General features: G+C 38.0%; 1 protein-coding gene across 3 annotated transcripts in view; it reads left to right on the forward strand.

Moving 5' to 3' along the window:
* LOC126094500 (multidrug resistance protein homolog 49-like) overlaps positions 1-19,728 on the forward strand; it is a 365,113-nt gene that overhangs the window by 301,465 nt on the left and 43,920 nt on the right. For all 3 annotated transcript variants that reach the window (XM_049908909.1, XM_049908910.1, XM_049908912.1), the window contains exons 19-20: positions 12,375-12,616; positions 18,009-18,171. In XM_049908909.1, the coding sequence (XP_049764866.1) occupies positions 12,375-12,616; positions 18,009-18,171 (405 nt within the window). The remainder of the gene's footprint in view (positions 1-12,374; positions 12,617-18,008; positions 18,172-19,728) is intronic.

A 19,728-nucleotide genomic window follows, 5' to 3' on the forward strand; every position in this document is an offset into this window, starting at 1 on the left:
CTTGCACCCAGCGAACGGTCTACCCGACAGGAGGCCCTAATCACATGACATTTATTTAACACATTACATGACTATACTACTTGACTCTGCTCTCTTCAATCTCTGCCATAACATTCAGTGATTTGTTTTCCTTTTTCTCCAGTTGTCTCCACCCTTCCCTGGTCCAAAAAAACAACAGTCTCAAATGTCAAGAGTTTTCTTTCTATCTTTTGTGCCAGTGTTCAGTTCTCTGTTCCATATAATATTATGGGTTGTATTACAGTCCTGTAGACCATAATTTTCATGGATCTAGATAGAAGCTGGGACTTTAGCAGATTTCCCAGTGCACACCCTGACCTGTTTTCTATTTGAATTCTTGCCATTATTTCCTGGCTTATCACATTCCTTTTGCTGAGTTCTGCCCCAGGGTATATGAACTCTTTCGCCCTTTCAGAGATTTTACCATCTATACCTAAAGGTCTGTTATAGTTATCTCTGCTCACTATGAGGTATTGGGTCTTGTCCACATTCATCTTCAAGCCTGTTGTCATTGCCTCTTCCAGTAACACTGTTCCCATCTGAACCAGGTCTTTCTCATTCTGTGCTATTAAAACTACATCATCTGCATAGGGCCAGTGTTTTGATCCTTCTACCTAGCTGATTTCCTGTTTCTGGGATCATTAGTTTTCTCATTTCTCGTTCCAGTACCAGATTGAATAGAAGGAGAGAGAGGAAGTCTTCCTGTTGAGATGTAACTTCTTCTTTAAAAGAAAATTATTAGGAGTGGTGTGATATAAATTTTCTGCAAATAAGTCTCATCAGAATTATTCAGTTCAGGTAGATGGTGTAAAACAGATACTTTCCTTCCTATCCAATGTCCTGGTGATTCTGACAAGAATAGGATCAGTAGAATTATTATCAGTGTGCAATGTTACTTGAAAAACAAATGTAGCAAGTAAATTGTTAAACCCCCCACATGCAAATCATACTATGGTTTTCATACCTACAACGGATGCAGAAGTGTCAAACCTAATAAAACAACTTAAAATTAAACATTCATCTGGCTTGGATGGTGTCACATCACATCTCATAAAGGAATGCAGAGAATGTATATTAAAACCATTGACACACATGCTGAATGCTGCGATAGAAGAAGGTATATTTCCAGATTCACTGAAAGTAAGTAAAGTGAAGCCAATATTTAAGAAAGGGAACAGGGATGAATTAGGAAATTACAGGCCAATATCATTGATCTCAACATTTGCTAAAATCTATGAAATGATAATAAAGAATAGAATTGTAAGTTTTATAACAAAGTATAGTATACTGCATTCATCACAACATGGTTTCAGAGAAGGGAAGTCAACAAAAACAGCATCAACAGATATATTTGAGCACATTCTTAATTTACTTGACAGGCAACAAAAGACTTGTGGGATTTTTATGGACCTATCTAAGGCATTTGATTGTGTGAATCACTCAAAATTAATGATGAAATTATATCAGTATGGAATTAGAGGAAAATGCTATGATATACTTAAATCATACATTACATATAGGAAACAATGTACAGAAATCAGACATACTAGTGGGGGAAATATAACAAACTACAGATTAGAATTACAAACAGTTAAACACGGTGTGCCGCAAGGGTCTGTGCTTGGGCCAATACTATTTATACTCTACGTAAATGACTTCCCTAGCTATATAAATCAGAAACTTATAATGTATGCTGATGACACAGCAATCATTTGCACAGCTGACACAAAGGAGGAGCTTGAGAAGGAAGCACTCGTGACTATCGAAAATGCAAATAAATATTTAACAGAAAACAACCTGTTTATGAATCAGTCTAAAACAATGAATGTAGTATTTCAGACCAAGCATAGTGAAAATTATAATATAAATGTTAATATAAATGGAAAGACTATTAAAGAAGTAACCAGAACAAATTTTCTAGGAACTATAATAGACAAACATTTGGCATGGGGGGAGCACATCAGATGCACTGTGTAAAAAGATAAACAAACAGATCTTCATCATGCATGAAACAGCTAAGACTGTGGATGATAAAGTCCTCAGATCAATGTATTATGGACTTGTCTTCCCACATTTGTCTTATTCAGTTCATATATGGGGAAGTGCACAAGCTGGCTACCTAAAAAGAATATTCACAATTCAGAAAAGGGCAGTGAGATGCATTGCAAAAATACCACCAAGACAGACCTGTAGGCAAGCTTTTGTATACTATAATATTATGACAGTATATTCACTGTACATATACCAAAGCACAATGGCGGTAACGTCAAGTGATAAACACCTCCTAAATAAAGACGTACACAAACACGGTACAAGAGGAAATGAAAATTACTACATGATAAACAGAAATCTAAAACTGTCTATGACTGCCCCAGAAGAAGCAGGCAAAAGGTTTTTTAATAATCTCCCCAAAATCATTAAAAAAGAAACAGACCTAAAATGTTTTAAAAATCATTTGAAACTGTATCTCATAGAGAAATGTATATACAGTTTGAGTGAATACTAAGATGGTGTTTAATATGTTATATCATTAAAATTATCATGTATGTTGTTTGGATTTGTATGTACATATAATGTGAAACATGTAATACCTTTGTATGATTATGGACTATTTCTGTTTAATCATTTGTTTCATTTATATATAATGAAATCAAGTTTGATGTTAATAGCCTATTGTATGACACACCCAATACTCTCAGCTGGATTTTCAGCTGGAGTCCATGGGCAAAGAATAAATAAATAAATAAATAAATAACAGGTATATATTTATAGGTTTTTAAGACATTTTATTACTCAATGTGGCACAGCTCAACTGTGAACCTCAAACTTCCCAACTCATATCCTTATATATACTTTCAAACAATTATTTAATTGTTGATTTTAATTTTCAGTTTACAAGTGGAAGTTATTTCATCAAGTCAATTTTACATATGTACAGAAACAGTATAAATGTTACTATTTGTTTCACACACACAAATTAGCCAGAAAACAATCATAACATTTGAATTTACATCAGATATGCACAGTAAACAATGACTTTGACAATATCATTACATTAAGTATGGTGTTTCTACCATGTTTTCAACATAAATTTTACCATTGCACTCAATTAACTTTTGGAATAATTCTGTATTTTATGCAGAAAGTATCTTTTGATGATTTGTTAACATTTGTTGGGTTTCATTATTTCATTAAACTTACATAATTACTTTGAGTACCAGCAAACATTGACACATATGTTTTTTAGAAAAATACAGTAGATAGTAGCAGTTCTTATAATTTTCTGACCATTCGTTTATGTTTATTGGTTGGTACACAAAAATGAGTAATGTTATGTAACATGTTTTCATTACACACTGACAGAAAAACATCACAACACCAAAAACATATTTAATGTAAAGTAATGAAATTTTGGGAATACATTTGTCTAGGCAACATATTTCAATAGAACATGTCAAATTGCAGACAGGCACAATTAAAGGACACTCACATTCCTCCCTGGATTTTCCATTGTTTGATGAATATATTTAAATGATTAACATTGCAAGATAGGACATTGAAAACGTGAAATGCTGGTGCATTAATAACTGCTGTAGCTGCCAGAATGTTGAATGCAAGCTTGCTCCTGCTTTTTTGTATTCTATAGGTGCTGGACGTAGTTTATGGATGGAATTCTAAGCCTGTTGCACTTGCTCAGTCATTAAAAGGACAGATAATTATGATTGTGGATGACAGCAGAGTTGTTGTCTGATGATGTCCTATATATGCTCAATAGAAGACAGATATGTAGACTGAGCAGGCCAGGGCAACATTTTGACACTCTGTAGAGCATGTTTAGTTACAACAGTGGTATGTGGGTGAGCATTACCCTGTTGGAAAATATCCCCTGGAATGTTGCTCATGAATGGCAGCACAGCAGGTCGAATCACCAGACTGACATATAGATTTAGAGGCAGGGTGCATGGGATAACCATGGGAGTGCTCCTGCTTTCATAGGAAATTGCTGCCCAGGCCATAATTCCAGGTGCAGATCCAGTGTGTCAAGCATGCAGACAGATTGGTTGCCGGCCCTCAACTGACCTCCTTGTAACCAAAACATGGCAATTACTGGCACTGAGGCAGTACCAGCTTTCATCAGAAAACACAACAGACCTCCACTTTGCCCTGCAATGAGCTCTTGCTTGACACCACTGAAGTCGCAAATGGTGGTAATTTGGGGCCAGTGGTATGCACAATACAGGGCGTCTGGCTCAGAGCTGTCCTTGAAGTAACTGATTTGTAACAGTTCATTGTGTCACTGTGGTGCCAGCTGTTGCTATAATTGCTGCTGCAAAAGCAGTACAATGCACCTGAGCCATACACCTAACATTATGTCTTCCCTCTCATTAGGGCTATATGTTCATCTGGAACCCAGTCTTCTTGCAATTGCACATTCTGGTGAACACTGTTGCCAGCAGTCTTGTACAGTGGCTACATTCCTGCCAAGTCTTTCCACAACACTGCAAAAGGAACATCCAGATTCTTGTAGCCCTATCACATGACCTCATTCAAACTCAATGAGGAGTTGATAATAGTTTCTTTGTCGCCTTCAAGGAATTCTTGATTAACATCAACTCACCACATCCAATCTGAAAGGTAACTGATGCTCACAATGATTATAGTGTGTATTTAAAGCACTGACTTGCATCCTCATAGTGATGCTGCTAGTCTCACTCATATAAGTTCAGATGTAGAAGCATGCCTACCAACTTTCATTTACATCAAACAAGGCCTTCTTGGTGTCGCAATTTTTTTATCCGTAGTGTATGTTAATTGAAACAGAATACGACAATTTCAAATGTTCCTACTGAAATACGGCAAATGTTATCCCGGCTGACGCCCACAATTGAAATGCGGCAATGACACAAGTTGAAAATATGATCACTATTTTTTCTTATTTACTTAAATTTGCCATATTTCGTGACAGTACCTTTTCCATTAAACGTTTATACGGCGATATAGTCTTGGCTTCAGTTGTCTGAGAATGATTCCACAATGCATCTTTGTTGGTTGCAGAATTGACGTGGTTCAACGTGTTTCTCTCATTTTGGTGTTTCAAATACAGTTTCTTCAAATGTAGTTTCTTCTTTTTTTTTAATTAATACAAAAATAATAGTAACATACTTGAAAATTATTTTTTGACGGCGACCTTCACAATGTTCTTCGGTCAACACCATGGTCAACACACACCAAGAGTTAGCTGCCGACTTACTATAGTCAAAGATGACTCCAACGTCAAAGATGTTTTACACCACACACAATCTTCCAGTTGTAATCAGTCTCTTTGCTATTCTTCGATACATTTTCTAATAGTAATCAATATGCTTTTACTCTCAAAAACAGAAGTAAATTAACATATAATAAGACAAATTACAATAAATCCTGACAAAAATATAAGAAAACATTTACAATTCGGTATCGACAAATACGGTAAAAAAATTACATCTCCCAGATCCATTACACTACCAACTGACTGAGATTATGCATTTGATATGTTAGTACTTGTAACCATTTACATATTACATTATCCACTAGGTGCAGATTACTACTGTGTTCATGCTTCTGACATTACGATTGTTTTGTTCTTTGTCTAATTTGGAATGGTTGTATGTTATGTAACTAGTCTACTAAGGTAATATACAAAAGAGATCCATTATATTCTTCTAACAGTATTGGAACCTGGGTGGTGGCAAGCCCTTAGTGAAGTAAGAGTTGTGGTAATGATGTGTTCAATTTGCTTTCCATTCTGGTTTGCCACATTTCACTGACACACTTCAGACCTGACCACAAACTTCACCACATATTTCCATTCACTTTCATCTTTCCTGCGTATGTTAGTTTTCTGGAAACTTGCACCCTTTCTAATGCTTGTCAGATTGCTTACATGCTCACACAGAAATACACTTTTATATCCTTTTTGGAACTCCACAAAAAGACAGTGAACATTTCTGGATAATTCTCAGCCCTTTGATAAGACTTGGTCTATGACAGATATTCCCTTTATAAACCCATATTGTTGGAGTCTATGTACTTTTTGTTGGAATCTAAGTACCTCTATATATGGTGTTAGCCACTTCAGCAACAGAATGCTCAGGATCTTATAAACTGTACATAGTAAGGTAATTCCTTTGTAGCTGCTGCACTTCATTGGGTCTCATTTCTTAAGCATTGAGCATGTGACAGACTGTTTCCATTCTGATCAGATCCTTTCTCCCGCCAAATCAGGTGGTACTCTCTCCCTTGTAGGATACCTCTTCTTTCTTTCAACATCTCTGCAAGTATTCCATGTTCCTGGTGTCTTGCCTTTCTTCAGCATTTTGCGTGATATCTCCTATCTCTTCCATGTTTGGCCATTCATTCTTCCCTATTGGTATTGTCATTCTATTTCCTCTGTACAATTTTTGTTCAATTCTGCTCTCATAACACTGTTGACAGTTTCATCCAAATTCAAGATATTTTTGAAATAGTTCTTACATTCCTCCATAGATTTTGCTTCATCTGTTATCATTTGCTCTGCTTGACCTTTGATCACATCAGTTCTTGCATTATATCCTTACTTCAAACACTTGGCTGTCCTGTAAAACTCTTTCGTATTGCCTACTGTTTGATCCTCTTTTGCCAATGTTAACTTGCTGATGTTGGGTCACAGAAAGACACAACAAAAAGCCTGCTATACATTTAAGTTTTTGGCCAAAAGGCCTTCTTCTGAAGTAGAAAACACAGATATTCACACCAACACAACTGACAAACACCAGACCTCTTCTCTGGCCTCTGAGGATAGACTGCGTACAGCAGCAACTCATCATGGGAAAAGCAATTTGTTGGTAGTGGAGGTAAGGGAAAGGCTGGGGTGAGGACGAGGAGGGGCAGCAAAATAGTGATGGGGGAAGATGTACTACCTGTGGGAGCAGGCATGGATATGGTGGGAACAGGGCACAGCTGCTAGGTACAGTTGGGTGGTTTGAGGGGGTGGGGGGAGCAGGGAGGATAGAAGTAGAGGAGGGAAATACAGTAGTGGGTGCGTTGGTGGAATAAAAGGCTGTGAAGTGCTGGAGTGGTGGCAGGGAAGGGCAGATCGGTGAATGTGAAGTTGAGGCCATGGGGGTTTGGGGAACATATATATTGCAGGAAGAGTTCCCACTTGCACAATTCAGAAAATCTGGTATGGTGGGAAGGACCCGGCTGGCACAGGCTATGAAGCAGTCATTGAAGTGAAGTATGTTCTGTTAGGCAGCATGTTTAGCAATTAGGTGGTCCATCTGTCTCTCAGCCACAGTTTTTTGATGGCCACTCATGCAGACAGACAGCTTGTTGGTTGTCATGCCCACATAGAAAGCAGCATAGTGGTTGCAGCTTAATTTGTAGATCACAAGACTGCTTACACAGGTAGCTCCGCCTTTGATGGGATAGGTAATGTCTGTGAGCAGACTGGTGTAGGTAGTGGTGAGGGGTTGTATGGAACAGGTCTTGCTCCTACATCTGTTGCAGGTGTATGATCCATGATGCAAGGTGTTAGGTGCAGGGGTGGATTAGGGATGGACAAGAATATTTTGTTAGAGAATGTGATTCAGTTTGTCCAGCCCTGGGTGGTTCTGACTGAGTCATGAGAGAAGTGTTCCTATGTTGCTGGACAGGGGGAATTTGGGAAGTGGTAGGGGAGGGGAGGGGAGTCAAGAGATCTGTTTCTGTACATGGTTAGGAGGGTATTTTTCAGTCTGTAAGGGCCTCAGTGAAACCCTTGATGTATTTGGAAAGGGACTGCTCATCACTACAGATGTGACAGTCATGGGTGGCTAAGCTCTAAGGAAGGGACTTCTTGGTCTGGAATGGGCTACAGCTGTTGAAATGGAGGTATTGCTGGTGGTTAGACAGTGGTTGTATCCATCTGTGAGGTGGAGGTCAACATAAGGAAGGTGCCTGCTGGGTTGAGGAGGACCAGGTGAAGCGAAAGTGAAATAAGGTGTTGAGGTTCAAGAGGAATGTGGTCAGAATGTCCTCACCCTCAGTCTACATCATAAAGATGTTATCATTGAATCTGATCCAGGTGAGGGGTTTGGGATTCTTGGTGGTTAGGAAGGAGTCCTCTAGATGGCCCATTAATTGTTTGGCATAGGTTGGTGCCATATGGATGCCAATTGCTGTACCATGGCATTTTTTTTTTTTTTTTAGGTGATGCCTTTAAAGGTGAAGTAATGAAGTAATTGTGGGTGAGGGTCAAGATGGTCATGGTGACATGGAAGGAGGTAGATTTCGAGTCAATCAGGCATTGGGAAAGGTAAAGCTCAGTAGTGGCAAGGCCTTAGAAATTAGGGATTTTAGTGTAGAAGGAGGTGGTGTCAATAGCAATGAGCAGGGCACCAAATGGTAAAGAAACAGGAACTGTGGAGATTTGATGGAGGAAATGGTTGATGTGATGGGAAGGTGAGTTACAAATAATTGGGTGAAGGTGTTGGTTCATGGGAGCAGAGATTATCTCCGTGGGGGCATAGTTAATGGCCAAAATGTGACATCCTAGGTGATTGTATTTATGGATCTCAGGAAATATATAGAAGGTAGGGGTGCAGGGAGTGGTAGGCATGAGGAGAGAGAGAGATTCAGAGAAGAGGTTCTGAGATTGGCTTAAGGATTTGAGAAGAGACTGGAGATCCTGCTGGATTTCTGGAATGGGGTCATTATGGCAGGGTTTGTAGGTGGACAGATCTGACTGCTGGCTCCCTCCACCAGATAATCCCCACTGTTCCAAACTACTATGGTGGGGCCATTGTTGACCCATAGGATTATGTGGTTGGGATCAGTTTTCAGGCCTGTGGAAGTAAGATTAGTTTAACTGTTGAGGGATTTCATGAATGATGATGAGGCAAGGTTTGAGATTAAGACATTCTGGAATGCTAACTGGGGGTGATTTTGGAGCAGTAGGTTTGGATCACAGTTGGAAGGAAGAGAGAACTGAGTCATGTGGGGTTCAACATTATGTGTTGAGTTGTGCTTTTGTGAATGTATGTGTTTTCTGCTTTAGAAGAATGCCTTTTGGCTGAAATCTTAGATGTATAGGGGGTCTTTTTTTGGTGCCTGTCTGTAATTCAACATCTCCCTTATGTGGTGAGCAACAACCTATCCTTTTCATAATGCTGTTGTTTGTATACTGTTGCTTTTCTGCTTGGAGGATTTGTTTTTGCTTCTCTAGCTGCTTCCATGTATCTCAACCTTGTTCTTTCATTTTATTCATTTGTCAGCAATAACTCTTATCTCTTGTTGGCAGTATCTCGACACCTATCAGTTGAGCATCTTCTGCCTGCCCTCCTTCTGCCCGATGGTTACAGCATTATCTCATCTGTGAAATATTTGACTGCAATCTTGAACTTTGGCCATAATTTGTGTAGGCTATCTCCCTCTTCTTGCAGAGTGGCAGACCTGTGTCGAATTTCAACAGCATATCTGCCCTTAGTGCAGGCCTTTCTCAGTAGATCTGGGTTTTATTTTTCAGTCTGCTTTTCTTCTCATGCAGTCACAGATTTTAAACAGTGGAAAGTCCCAGCTGGAATAACAACAATATCAAAAGGATAGATTGCTGATACTCACCATATAGAGGATGCATTGAGTCGCAGACAGGCACATTAAAACTGTAAGGTATTAAAACTTTTGTACAAAGTCCTTCTTATGCAGTAGAAAGCACACATGTATTTACACAAGCACAGTTCTCAGCCATATTGCCACTGTATCAGGGCACTGGAGCCCAATGAGTAATTACCTGTCTGTTTTGGGAGACCCTACCTGTAGCAAAGCTACCAAAAGCATAGTTCTAAGGATCATTTGACCACACCACTCCTGCAACCACAACAGGGTAAGAACACCAATTGGAGGACAACATCTCTAATACCATAATATTTTTGCTTCTCTTGGAGAATACTGTTAATTGCACAGTTGAAAGCTTTTGATCAGTCACAGTAAATACCAGTTGGCAATAATTTGTAATTTAAATATTGTATACTCTGATTTGTATGAAGACACATGACAGATCTATAGCTTTCATTAGACTGTTGAATCTTAATTAAAAAGTAGTATGGCAAGGAAATCCCATATTTCTAAAAACATTTCAAGCACCCCTGGAAGAAATTTTGAGATCCTTAAACTAGGAAAAAAGGACAACTGTTTGTTACTGGAACATATTTGAAGTACCTCCATCTTGCTGATTATCACATTCCTTTGTCACCTTCTCCAGCATATCTTGAAGTGTGTTCTGTAATGTAATGAAGAACTCCGATATGCAAAGTGTGAGAACCCTACATGCAACAGCAAACTGAGGAGTATTTATTAGGAACAACACACTGCATTTCATTTTTTTAGTTGCTAATTAAAGATTCAGTTAATCTAATTAAAGTAGTTATCACAAAGAGTTTTTGTGTTACAGGATGAAAGAGCTGAATGTCATACAAGAAAATGGATTTTCATTGGTCATCAGATTTGTACTAGCTCAAACACTGATTCATTGCTTGTATTGCTGTCAGATGTCCAGCTGGGTGCAATTGTTGGTGAAACATGATATTACAACAGCATACTTTGCTCTCATCTGTAGATGATACTTCCAGAATGAGAATCTTTGCCATGTCATGCCTCCTTCACACCTTTATCACTCACCATCCCTACCCCCACTGCCCAGCTGCATGTCACATCAGTTGGAGTGTTGGGGTGGGGGAGGGGGTCAATAAGATATTGGGCATGAATTCCAGTCCCTAGCACTTCTGATGTGCCAGTCAGGTATGTAAGTGACTCTCAGTTGATGTGGTGACTTCTGTTGGTGGAGATCTGAGTCCCTCGCTTTACTGAGAGTGAAGCCACTGTCCCCATTGATCATGCTATCAGCTGCTCATATCTAACAGCTTCTTTTAAGACACCATCTCAAAATAATGGGACTGATGACCTAGCAGTTTGGCCCCTTCTCCCCCCTCCCCTCCCCCTCTTTAACCCAACCAACACAAAACAACAAGGTTTGTTTAAGAACTTCCATTTGTTCATATTTTATGGGCTACCCTATAACTATGCAGTGTTCCAGAACCACAGATTTTATGGATTGCTTAAGTTCACTGTGTCTTCTGTGCTCTTGGCACTTTCCTTTGCTGTCTTCACAGTCTTCCTGATGTACACCATACCACATTTGTATGAAATGTGACAGACACCCAGCTTATGGAGCCCCCAACTCAATTCTTCAAAAGTTACTCAGTACTTTTTCTGAATATGGCAGATATGCCATGGTCTTATTCTAATCATTGTCTTCTGTTTGCTGGACCAGTGGCATCTACTTGAAAGCATGTCAGAGTCACCTATCACTGCATCTGTTCTTATTGAGTATATCCTATAGATGGCTAAGTTCTATTGATAGGCTTTCTTTGTCAAATATCGTATGGGCCCTATGGACCAGAATGTATAGCACACCCTCATCCTGTAAAGAAGCATGCAACTGAAAGTGTGAAGATACAAATAATTGTGGATGGCTTTCCTGTACACACTGTGTCCTCATTGTTCTTAACAAGGATGTGCATGAAGAGGAATTAGCCTTTTCCTTGTAGCTATATGGTAAATTTAAAGCTGTGGTTCAAAGAGTTCAGATGATGGAGAAACACCTGAAGTCAGTTCAACCTGTTTGAATTTGTGCTCACATCTACATTCTTTCTTTTTAAGGGTGAGTGCTATGAACAAATGGATGGTGTTATCTTGGGGTACCCTCTGTCGCTAGTGGTGCTGAATTTATTCATGGAGTATTTCAGAGAGAAACCTCTGAGAAAGTTGCTTCTTCAGACATGTTGATAATACATTTGACATGTGTCCACATGTGCATGGATGGCAACCATAATGTCCCCCCCCCCCTCCTCCTTCCTCCCAAACCCTCTCCACTTGATGATGTGTGTGGCTGTGCAGCAGATGAAACAGTGAGGTACAATAGAAGCATAAAAGAGGCATGATGTAGCGAAGACTCTCTTTCTGAAGGTATCACCTGAAGATGAGAACAAGGTACACTGTCAGAATATCATGTTCTGTCAATGACAGCACCCAGATGGGCACCCAAGAACAATGCAAACAGTTGTCTTGAATTTTAAGATGTCATAATGGTTCATAATTCCACATTTTCCACTGTCAAATAAACTCATTCCTCCATAGGATACTGTCCATAGTAAAAAGATCTGATTTTACTGAAGTCATTCATTTAAAAAGCCATGTAAAATTTGTAGTAATATTAGACAGTGTACTAAAAGTCTGTTTAAAATGGAATACCCAGTGTTAATAAAATATTTGGAATTATGGATTTCTGCATTATCTTTCAGGTGGCAGTGGAAGCTATTTCAAATATCCGTACAGTGGCAAGCTTGGGGCAGGAACAATCATTTATCAATCGTTACAATATTTCACTGCACTTGGCTTCCCAGGCAATGGTGAAGAGAATGCGACTGAGAGGATTGGTGTTTGCTACAGGGCAAACGGCACCATTTTTTGGTTATGCTCTTGCTCTGTATTATGGAGGGTATCTAACTTCAGCTGAAAACATGCCGTACAAAAACATAATAATGTGAGTTCAGACAGTTTTATTACTTTTTTCAAATACATCCCAGGTGAACTGCAGTCATTAACAATACCAGTTATTATGTGAATAATATTTATATGAACATTGTGTGTTTCAGGATTTCCTGGTGTTTTAAATGTTGGTGAGGCACAGTATTTCATCAGATTGTTAATTATTAAGTTTCTTAAAAGTACTTAAAACTAGAATGAATATTACATGAATTGTATTTTTTGAGTTCTTAAGGTGTTCTACTTTTTAAACAGATACCTACTGATGATCTTTATATAATATCCACCCATGAATAGTACATCTCTGAACATAACAAGTGTTCTCCGTTTTGGGTGTATGTCTTTGATGGTTGTTTTAGAAACCCGTATAACCTCTTCTAGTTACAGTGCAGTCATGCACTGAAACAATCACAAATATAGGTAGTACAGTGGAACCTCACATAATGAGCACCTCCCACAATGGTCTTTAGTATGTACCATCTTAGTGCACCTTAGTGATCACACTTGTGTTCACACAATGTTTTTTGTGTGCAAATTTTAATGTTCTTCGTAGAAATGTCCTTGAAGATAAAGCCACGAGAGGACAGTCATAAATGAAAGAAAATGGCCTTAGAAATGAAACTTAAGACCACTGAAAAAACACAGATGTGATTGAGCACTGTCGATTTAGCACATACATGCAGTCGACCTACATCAACTATTTGCACTGTCCTCAAGAACAAGGACAATATTAAGGAGATAGACGCTTCAAATGGAGTGACAAGTATATCTAAACAATGGTTTTATATTATGGATGAAGTCAAAAGGTTGCTCCTTGTATGGGTAAATGAAAAGCAATTGCAAGGTGACACTATTTATGAGAGCATCATCTGTGAGAAGGCAAGAATGATTTCTGCCGACCTCATTAGGAAGACACCAGGATCATCACTGGCCAAAGAAATTTAAGGGAAACTGTGGATGGTTCAAGACGTTTAAGAGAAGAACTAATGTCCACAGTGTTGTGAGGCATGGCAAAGCAGCCGGGTCTGACAAAATGACAGCAGATAACTCTATCAGCAACTTTAAGATGCACATAGGTTCTGAGAGTTATGGAGTTGCAGTGTGTTTCACAGCAGGAACTTGAGGAGAGGAGGAAGATGAGGAGGAGGGGGCAGTAACAACAAAGCAGCAATCTTCTGGTGCAGTAAGAGAAATGCTGAAAGTGTGGGAATCAGTTGCATCGTACATTGAAAATCATCACCTGAATAAAGCTGTGGCTACACATGCTACAAATTTATTTGACGATAATGCTGTTTTGCATTTTTGTCAAGTGTTGAAGCATTGGTGGAAACAAATGACTACAGACAGCTTCCTCGTAAAAAGGAATTAGTCACAAATTATGAATAATAAAGTACATTATACTGTATGTATAATTTTCTTTATGTAAATGGATTGAATAAGATAAAACTATTAGTAGTTTCTCTGGATTGAACACATTATCATATTTTACATTAATTTATATGGGATACATTGTTTTGCTTAACAAGCGTTTCAGACTACGAGTAAGATTCTAGAAGAAATTATGCTATGCTAAGTTCCACTGTATTCCATTCTACTTCCAACTTTTGTCACAACTGCTTAAGGTATACTAACAGTAATTGTCAGCAGAGTAGGTAGAAATCCATCATGTCCCACACATGCTCAAGGGATTGAGGTGGGTGTGGGGGTGAGGAGATGGGAGCAGCATGTTTGGTGACAATGCTGGACCTCACCATCATAGAGAGTGCATTAAATGTTGCAAGATGGATGTCTGGTCATGACCCTGCTGGGAGTTAATATTTCCAGCTGCTTAATGCACCAGAGATAAGAGATAAGAGATTATTGAAGACTTCTACTCCATCCACCATGATCTCCAGATTTAGTCCTGTATGCAGCTCCCTGACAATTCAGTAATTACTGTTCTCCTATCAACATTACAGTCACAAACAACAGCATGATGTATATGAGAAAGATGGACTGGATACCAATGGTGGTGCATTATTTATTGCTGTAAATAACTCAGTAATGTTTAATGAGATAAATGCATTTTCAGTTTATGTTAATGCTCTAATGGCTAATGTTGGAGGCTCCATGAGGCTATTCATGGATGATGCTGTTGTCTATAGGAAGGTTGCAATGTCAGAAGACTAATGAACTGCAGGAAGACCTGCACAAGATTGACAATCACATCAAATGAATTCGCAATTGCAAATAAGGACTGCCATCAGCTGTAGAAAGGAATGACAACAATGAAAATTTGTGCTGGACTGGGACTTGAACCTGGATTTCCCACTTATCACGAGCAGTCACCTTATCATTTGACTATCCATGCACGATTGATGGGCAGGGCCAAACTTCCATATGTCATCAACAATAATTGACCATCAGTCCAAGGTTGGTAGTTGGCCCTTAATTATAATGTATTCCATTGAAGTAAGGTGGATTGCAAATTATGGATGTAGATGTAGAAATAGATGCATGGTTGCAGACACATTGTCACTGCTACAGTCTGTGGAAACCAGTTCGTAGATGTTGATCACTGATGGGATTATGTATACAATTGGAGTTCACCCCTTCAGCATCAGTTAAGACCTGAATATAGTGAACTGAATCACTAAAACTGGTAACTATATAATAAACAACATTGAAAGGATGGCTGCAGGTGTTCCATTTAATTACATAAGTGATGGTTGAGGCTGATGGGTGCAGAAGCAATGAATATTTTGCAATACAAGTTCTCATACGTGCAGTTCTGAAAGCTGCTCTCGTTGGAAAAATGTTGCCCTTTAACTGGGCGATCCAGAAGTCTCTTGGATACAGTTTCACAATGGCCATTCCTGCAGATTGTTTGTTAGTGGGCATGTCCACACAGAATGCCACACAGTTATTATTGTCTTTGAATAAAATTGTCATTTTTGTTCACCTCATTGTATATTTCTTTTAGTTATATTAAAACATACATATAAATAATGGAAGGAATAAAGGCAGAATCAAGCAATGAAAAATCCAGGATGGAATGTAACAGTATTATGAAAAGGGTAGTTGCTACTCAACATACAGTGGAGATGCAGAGTTGCAGATAGGCACAAAAGATAGACTGTCGGAAAGTGCGCTTTAGGCAAACAAGGCCTCTGTCAAAAACGTAAAGGTTTATGTACGTTCCCTGTTTCCTGAAGCTATGTTACACACACCACATGAAAGTTACTATTGTCTTTAATTCTTGCACACCAGTGTGTATTCTATACTGATTAACCCTGGTGAAGTACATTGTCCAAAAACTTATGAGTATCAAAGATTTCATTATTGTTTATGTACTTAATGAGCACTTTAACAACTCAGCTAGATGGAAAATTGTTATCTTTACTCCTTCCACTTACTTGTGAACTATTTATATAAATGAGACTATTTACACATCATTTTAGTATGCAAGTCAAGAGACAACATAAAATTTAGAAAATAGTAACTTCTAGAAAGAACCATCTCTTGTAAAGTGTTTCTTTACATTCAACAATGTACGTCAACACAATTAAAGATGCATATACATTGACTTTGAGTCACAGTTTTATCAGCCTTCATCTGGTCTGAGGTGGCAGAGATGGCGGTCAGGTGTGTGAGAGGTGTACTTGGTTGTGTGAACAAATGTGTGTGTGCTTCTCTTTCTTTTTCTGATGAAGCCTGTGGCCAAAATCCAATGTGTAAGTGTCTTTTAATTGTTCCTGTCTGCAACTTAATGTGTCATATTTATGGTAAGACGCAATCTATCTTTACCTGCGTTGTTGAGATTCCAATCTCAAGTTACCATTGTTTGCTCCTTCACATTCTATTTTTGTTGATTTTTTTATTACAAGGAGATTTGGCTACATTTGCAGTGATAGGCCTCTATCACATCATAAAACTGAAGCAGTTATAAGCTCAGTAATTGGTCTTGAAACCACATAGCTTTATTAGGCTTGATTGTTTTGTAAGTGGTATGGCTTTGTCTTTACCTGAACTTTAAATCACTACACTCAATCAATTAAATGGAAAACCTGAGATTTTAATATGGGCATCAACTTGTCAGGCATAATGAATGGACATATGCAGCAAACATCCAATATTCTGTTATTCAGTGTGTTGTGGAGTATTGGAATGTAACAGCAGGGAGCTGGGCAATTTGTTTACCACACTGGTCATTTCATTTATACCTTCCAGTATCAGTACTGCCACATTTTGTAGATAGTAACGGTCTCTCAAATACCTTGTAAGCATTTCTCTTACACCTGATCAGCGATTATGGAATAATGGAAAATCTTGAATGGAAGATAAGCTCCCTCGTTGTATCCTCGCCTTCAGTATTCTTCCCATTTCCCCTTTCTGTAGTCCTTGCAGAATGCTTGTCCACTAACCTACCCCCACACTCAGCTACTTGTTTCACTCCAGCGTAATCTTTCATAATCCCCACCTGTCTCATTCCTCCTTCTCCCCGCCCCTCACTCAACGTTTCCGCCAACCAAACTGAATCCAAGATCACTACTTGCCCAGAATTTGACAGCATTTAAACACTACAGCACATGGGACTTAACTGTGTGTTTGTTAGCCCCTCTCTAGGGCCTTGCTAAACCTTTTTCCTCTTTTTACATAACCGTCTGTTGCTAAGAGTCTCCTTATTGAAGTGATTTATTCTCGTGTAAAAATGACATTAATGTACGATACTATAAGCTATAGAAAAGAAAAAGACAATTTCCTTCTTCCATTTTATTTTTGCGTCTATCTCTCTCTGTATTCATAATTATGTTATCTTTGTTATTTCACACTATTTCACTTTGTTTGTATGTATATACATAACTTATCTTTTTTCACTTTTTCTTTTCTATTTACTTGATGGTCAGCAACTAATTATTCAGATCTGAATCTCAATCTGTCTTCTTACTCCAATGTTACTTCTGAAATGTTTTTTGTAACTTGTGTCTCTTTGAATCCAGAATTTTGAATGCACTTTCCTTTCTTCCATTACCGATGCAGAATAGTCACTTTCCTTTACCTATACCCTTTTGTCGTTCTGATGAAAAATTTTTATAAAGTTCTGTAACTATGAAATTATTGTGTTATTAAATATGTATGTGTGACAATACTGCTTCAGTTGCTTTTGATTCTAGGTTAATTTTTGCTTTATTATCACAAATATTGTTAATAGTTTTTTATTACCTACGTTTCTTTGGGTGGATGATGAAACCACTGATAAAATGTTTTTATTTTAGTGAAAAAATGACTTGAGTTATTCATCATAGTTATTGTCTTTTCTTAATTGAGCTCAGTATATGAGGCTCTTTAATACAATAAAGGACTGTAGAGACAATTTCTCTGAAGATTCATTTAAAAATTCTACTTTTAAGGGTGGCTGAAGCTCTAATCTTCTCAACATGGATGTTGGGTCAGTCTATGGCATTTGCACCAAACTTTGGAACTGCAAGATTGGCAGCAGGGCGTCTCTTTCAGCTTCTGGACAGAAAACCTCTAATTTACTCTGGCCCTGATATAGGGGAATCAGCAGTTCCAGTAAGTTCTGTTTATCTCATTTCTGTATTGATGCTTCACTCTCAAAAAATTGCAGTTCTTTACTGTTAGAGAAGACTCATAAATGCAGATAGTTAACAATGCAAATAATGACAATCTGGAAATAATTACATAGGAGGTGTATGATGTCATTTCAGATATGAAGGAAGGAAAGCTCCTGTAAATAATGATGTTTCAATACAAATTGTTAATGTGAAAAGACCTTGCAGAATTATTTATGGAATGCAGTTCCTCAAACTGAAATAACAATGTTATCATTATAATCCACAAAACATTAGGCAGATACAACTTATCAGTGTCCTCAGATAGTGCACACAATACTCACTAATTTATTACCAACTGCACATGTGGAGAAAATAAATTGATTTGTTTAAATAAAGAAATATTCTAGCCTTAGAAACAGGTACAGTACAATTGATCCTTTAAATGTTAATAGTGAAATTACTGAAGGGATCAATATTTTTGAATCTGGCATTCAAAAGTTTTGAGACAGATTTTCACTGAGTTTCACTAAGTCTTCCCTACCAGCCTTTGGAAAAAAAGGCTGTATACTAAAGAATACATACATCGGTTTACACATACTAGTCTTACTGCTGTAAGAAAGCACAGTGTCTATCATCATGGTATGATGATTTGGTGACAAGTTAAAACTGCTAATGTTACTAATTATGTGATTTAAAGCTGAAATATATAATACAAAATTTAAGAGATGCATACATCAGTGGCACAATTTCATTAGACTTAATCAGTATAGTGTTTAATCCAGGACTGAAAGTGGCACCTGGAAAAGCAGCTGCAAATAAACAAAACTATTCTCTGCAGCCCTAGGGACTAGGGAGATTCTTAACCTCGAAAAATGAAGAAGGAGAGTATGTTAACAAGACACAGTTGAATCACTTTTTGTTTTGCTGAAATCATTGTTCTGTACACTTCAAGCACAGATAAATTTTATCATTGAATGGGAAAACTTAATGTAACAAGTTTGAAAATAGGTCTAAAAATTAATTAGAGTCTTACTAAAATGGTGTATAATAAAGATACAGGAAAGCAAACAGATTGTTTATATTTACAGCATTTGCAGACAACATTTTCTTGGGGTGGAGGGGGGGGAGGATGCTTTTGAAAAATAAAATAGGATAAGTTCTGATAATGTCCACTTTTCTGCCTATAATGCTTCTGAAATTAATGATCCAAACAAACAGAAAGAAGGTTCATCTCTAGCAAGAAGCCGTATGCTTGAATATTTCTGGTATCTCAACTGCAGATTTTTCAGCGCTCATTTACCTTTAGGAGTCCGGATCTCAAAATGAACAAAAATGGACTTGGACCACTACTGAAATAAGCCCTTCATATCATACACACGTTGACTGTTTTCTCACAATCACATGATTGGGTGACCACTGAGGACTGGTGTTCAGGTTGGACTAGTTGTGCGAACACCATTTATTGTGGTTGTGCACTAGCAAGTGCACGGACAGTTATGAACAGAACCTGTTGTAGTTGGTTGTGTACTGATCTGGGATGAATAAAAGTATTATT

This window comes from Schistocerca cancellata, chromosome 8 (genome assembly GCF_023864275.1).
Source record: "Schistocerca cancellata isolate TAMUIC-IGC-003103 chromosome 8, iqSchCanc2.1, whole genome shotgun sequence".
In the NCBI taxonomy this organism is placed as follows: domain Eukaryota; kingdom Metazoa; phylum Arthropoda; class Insecta; order Orthoptera; family Acrididae; genus Schistocerca; species Schistocerca cancellata.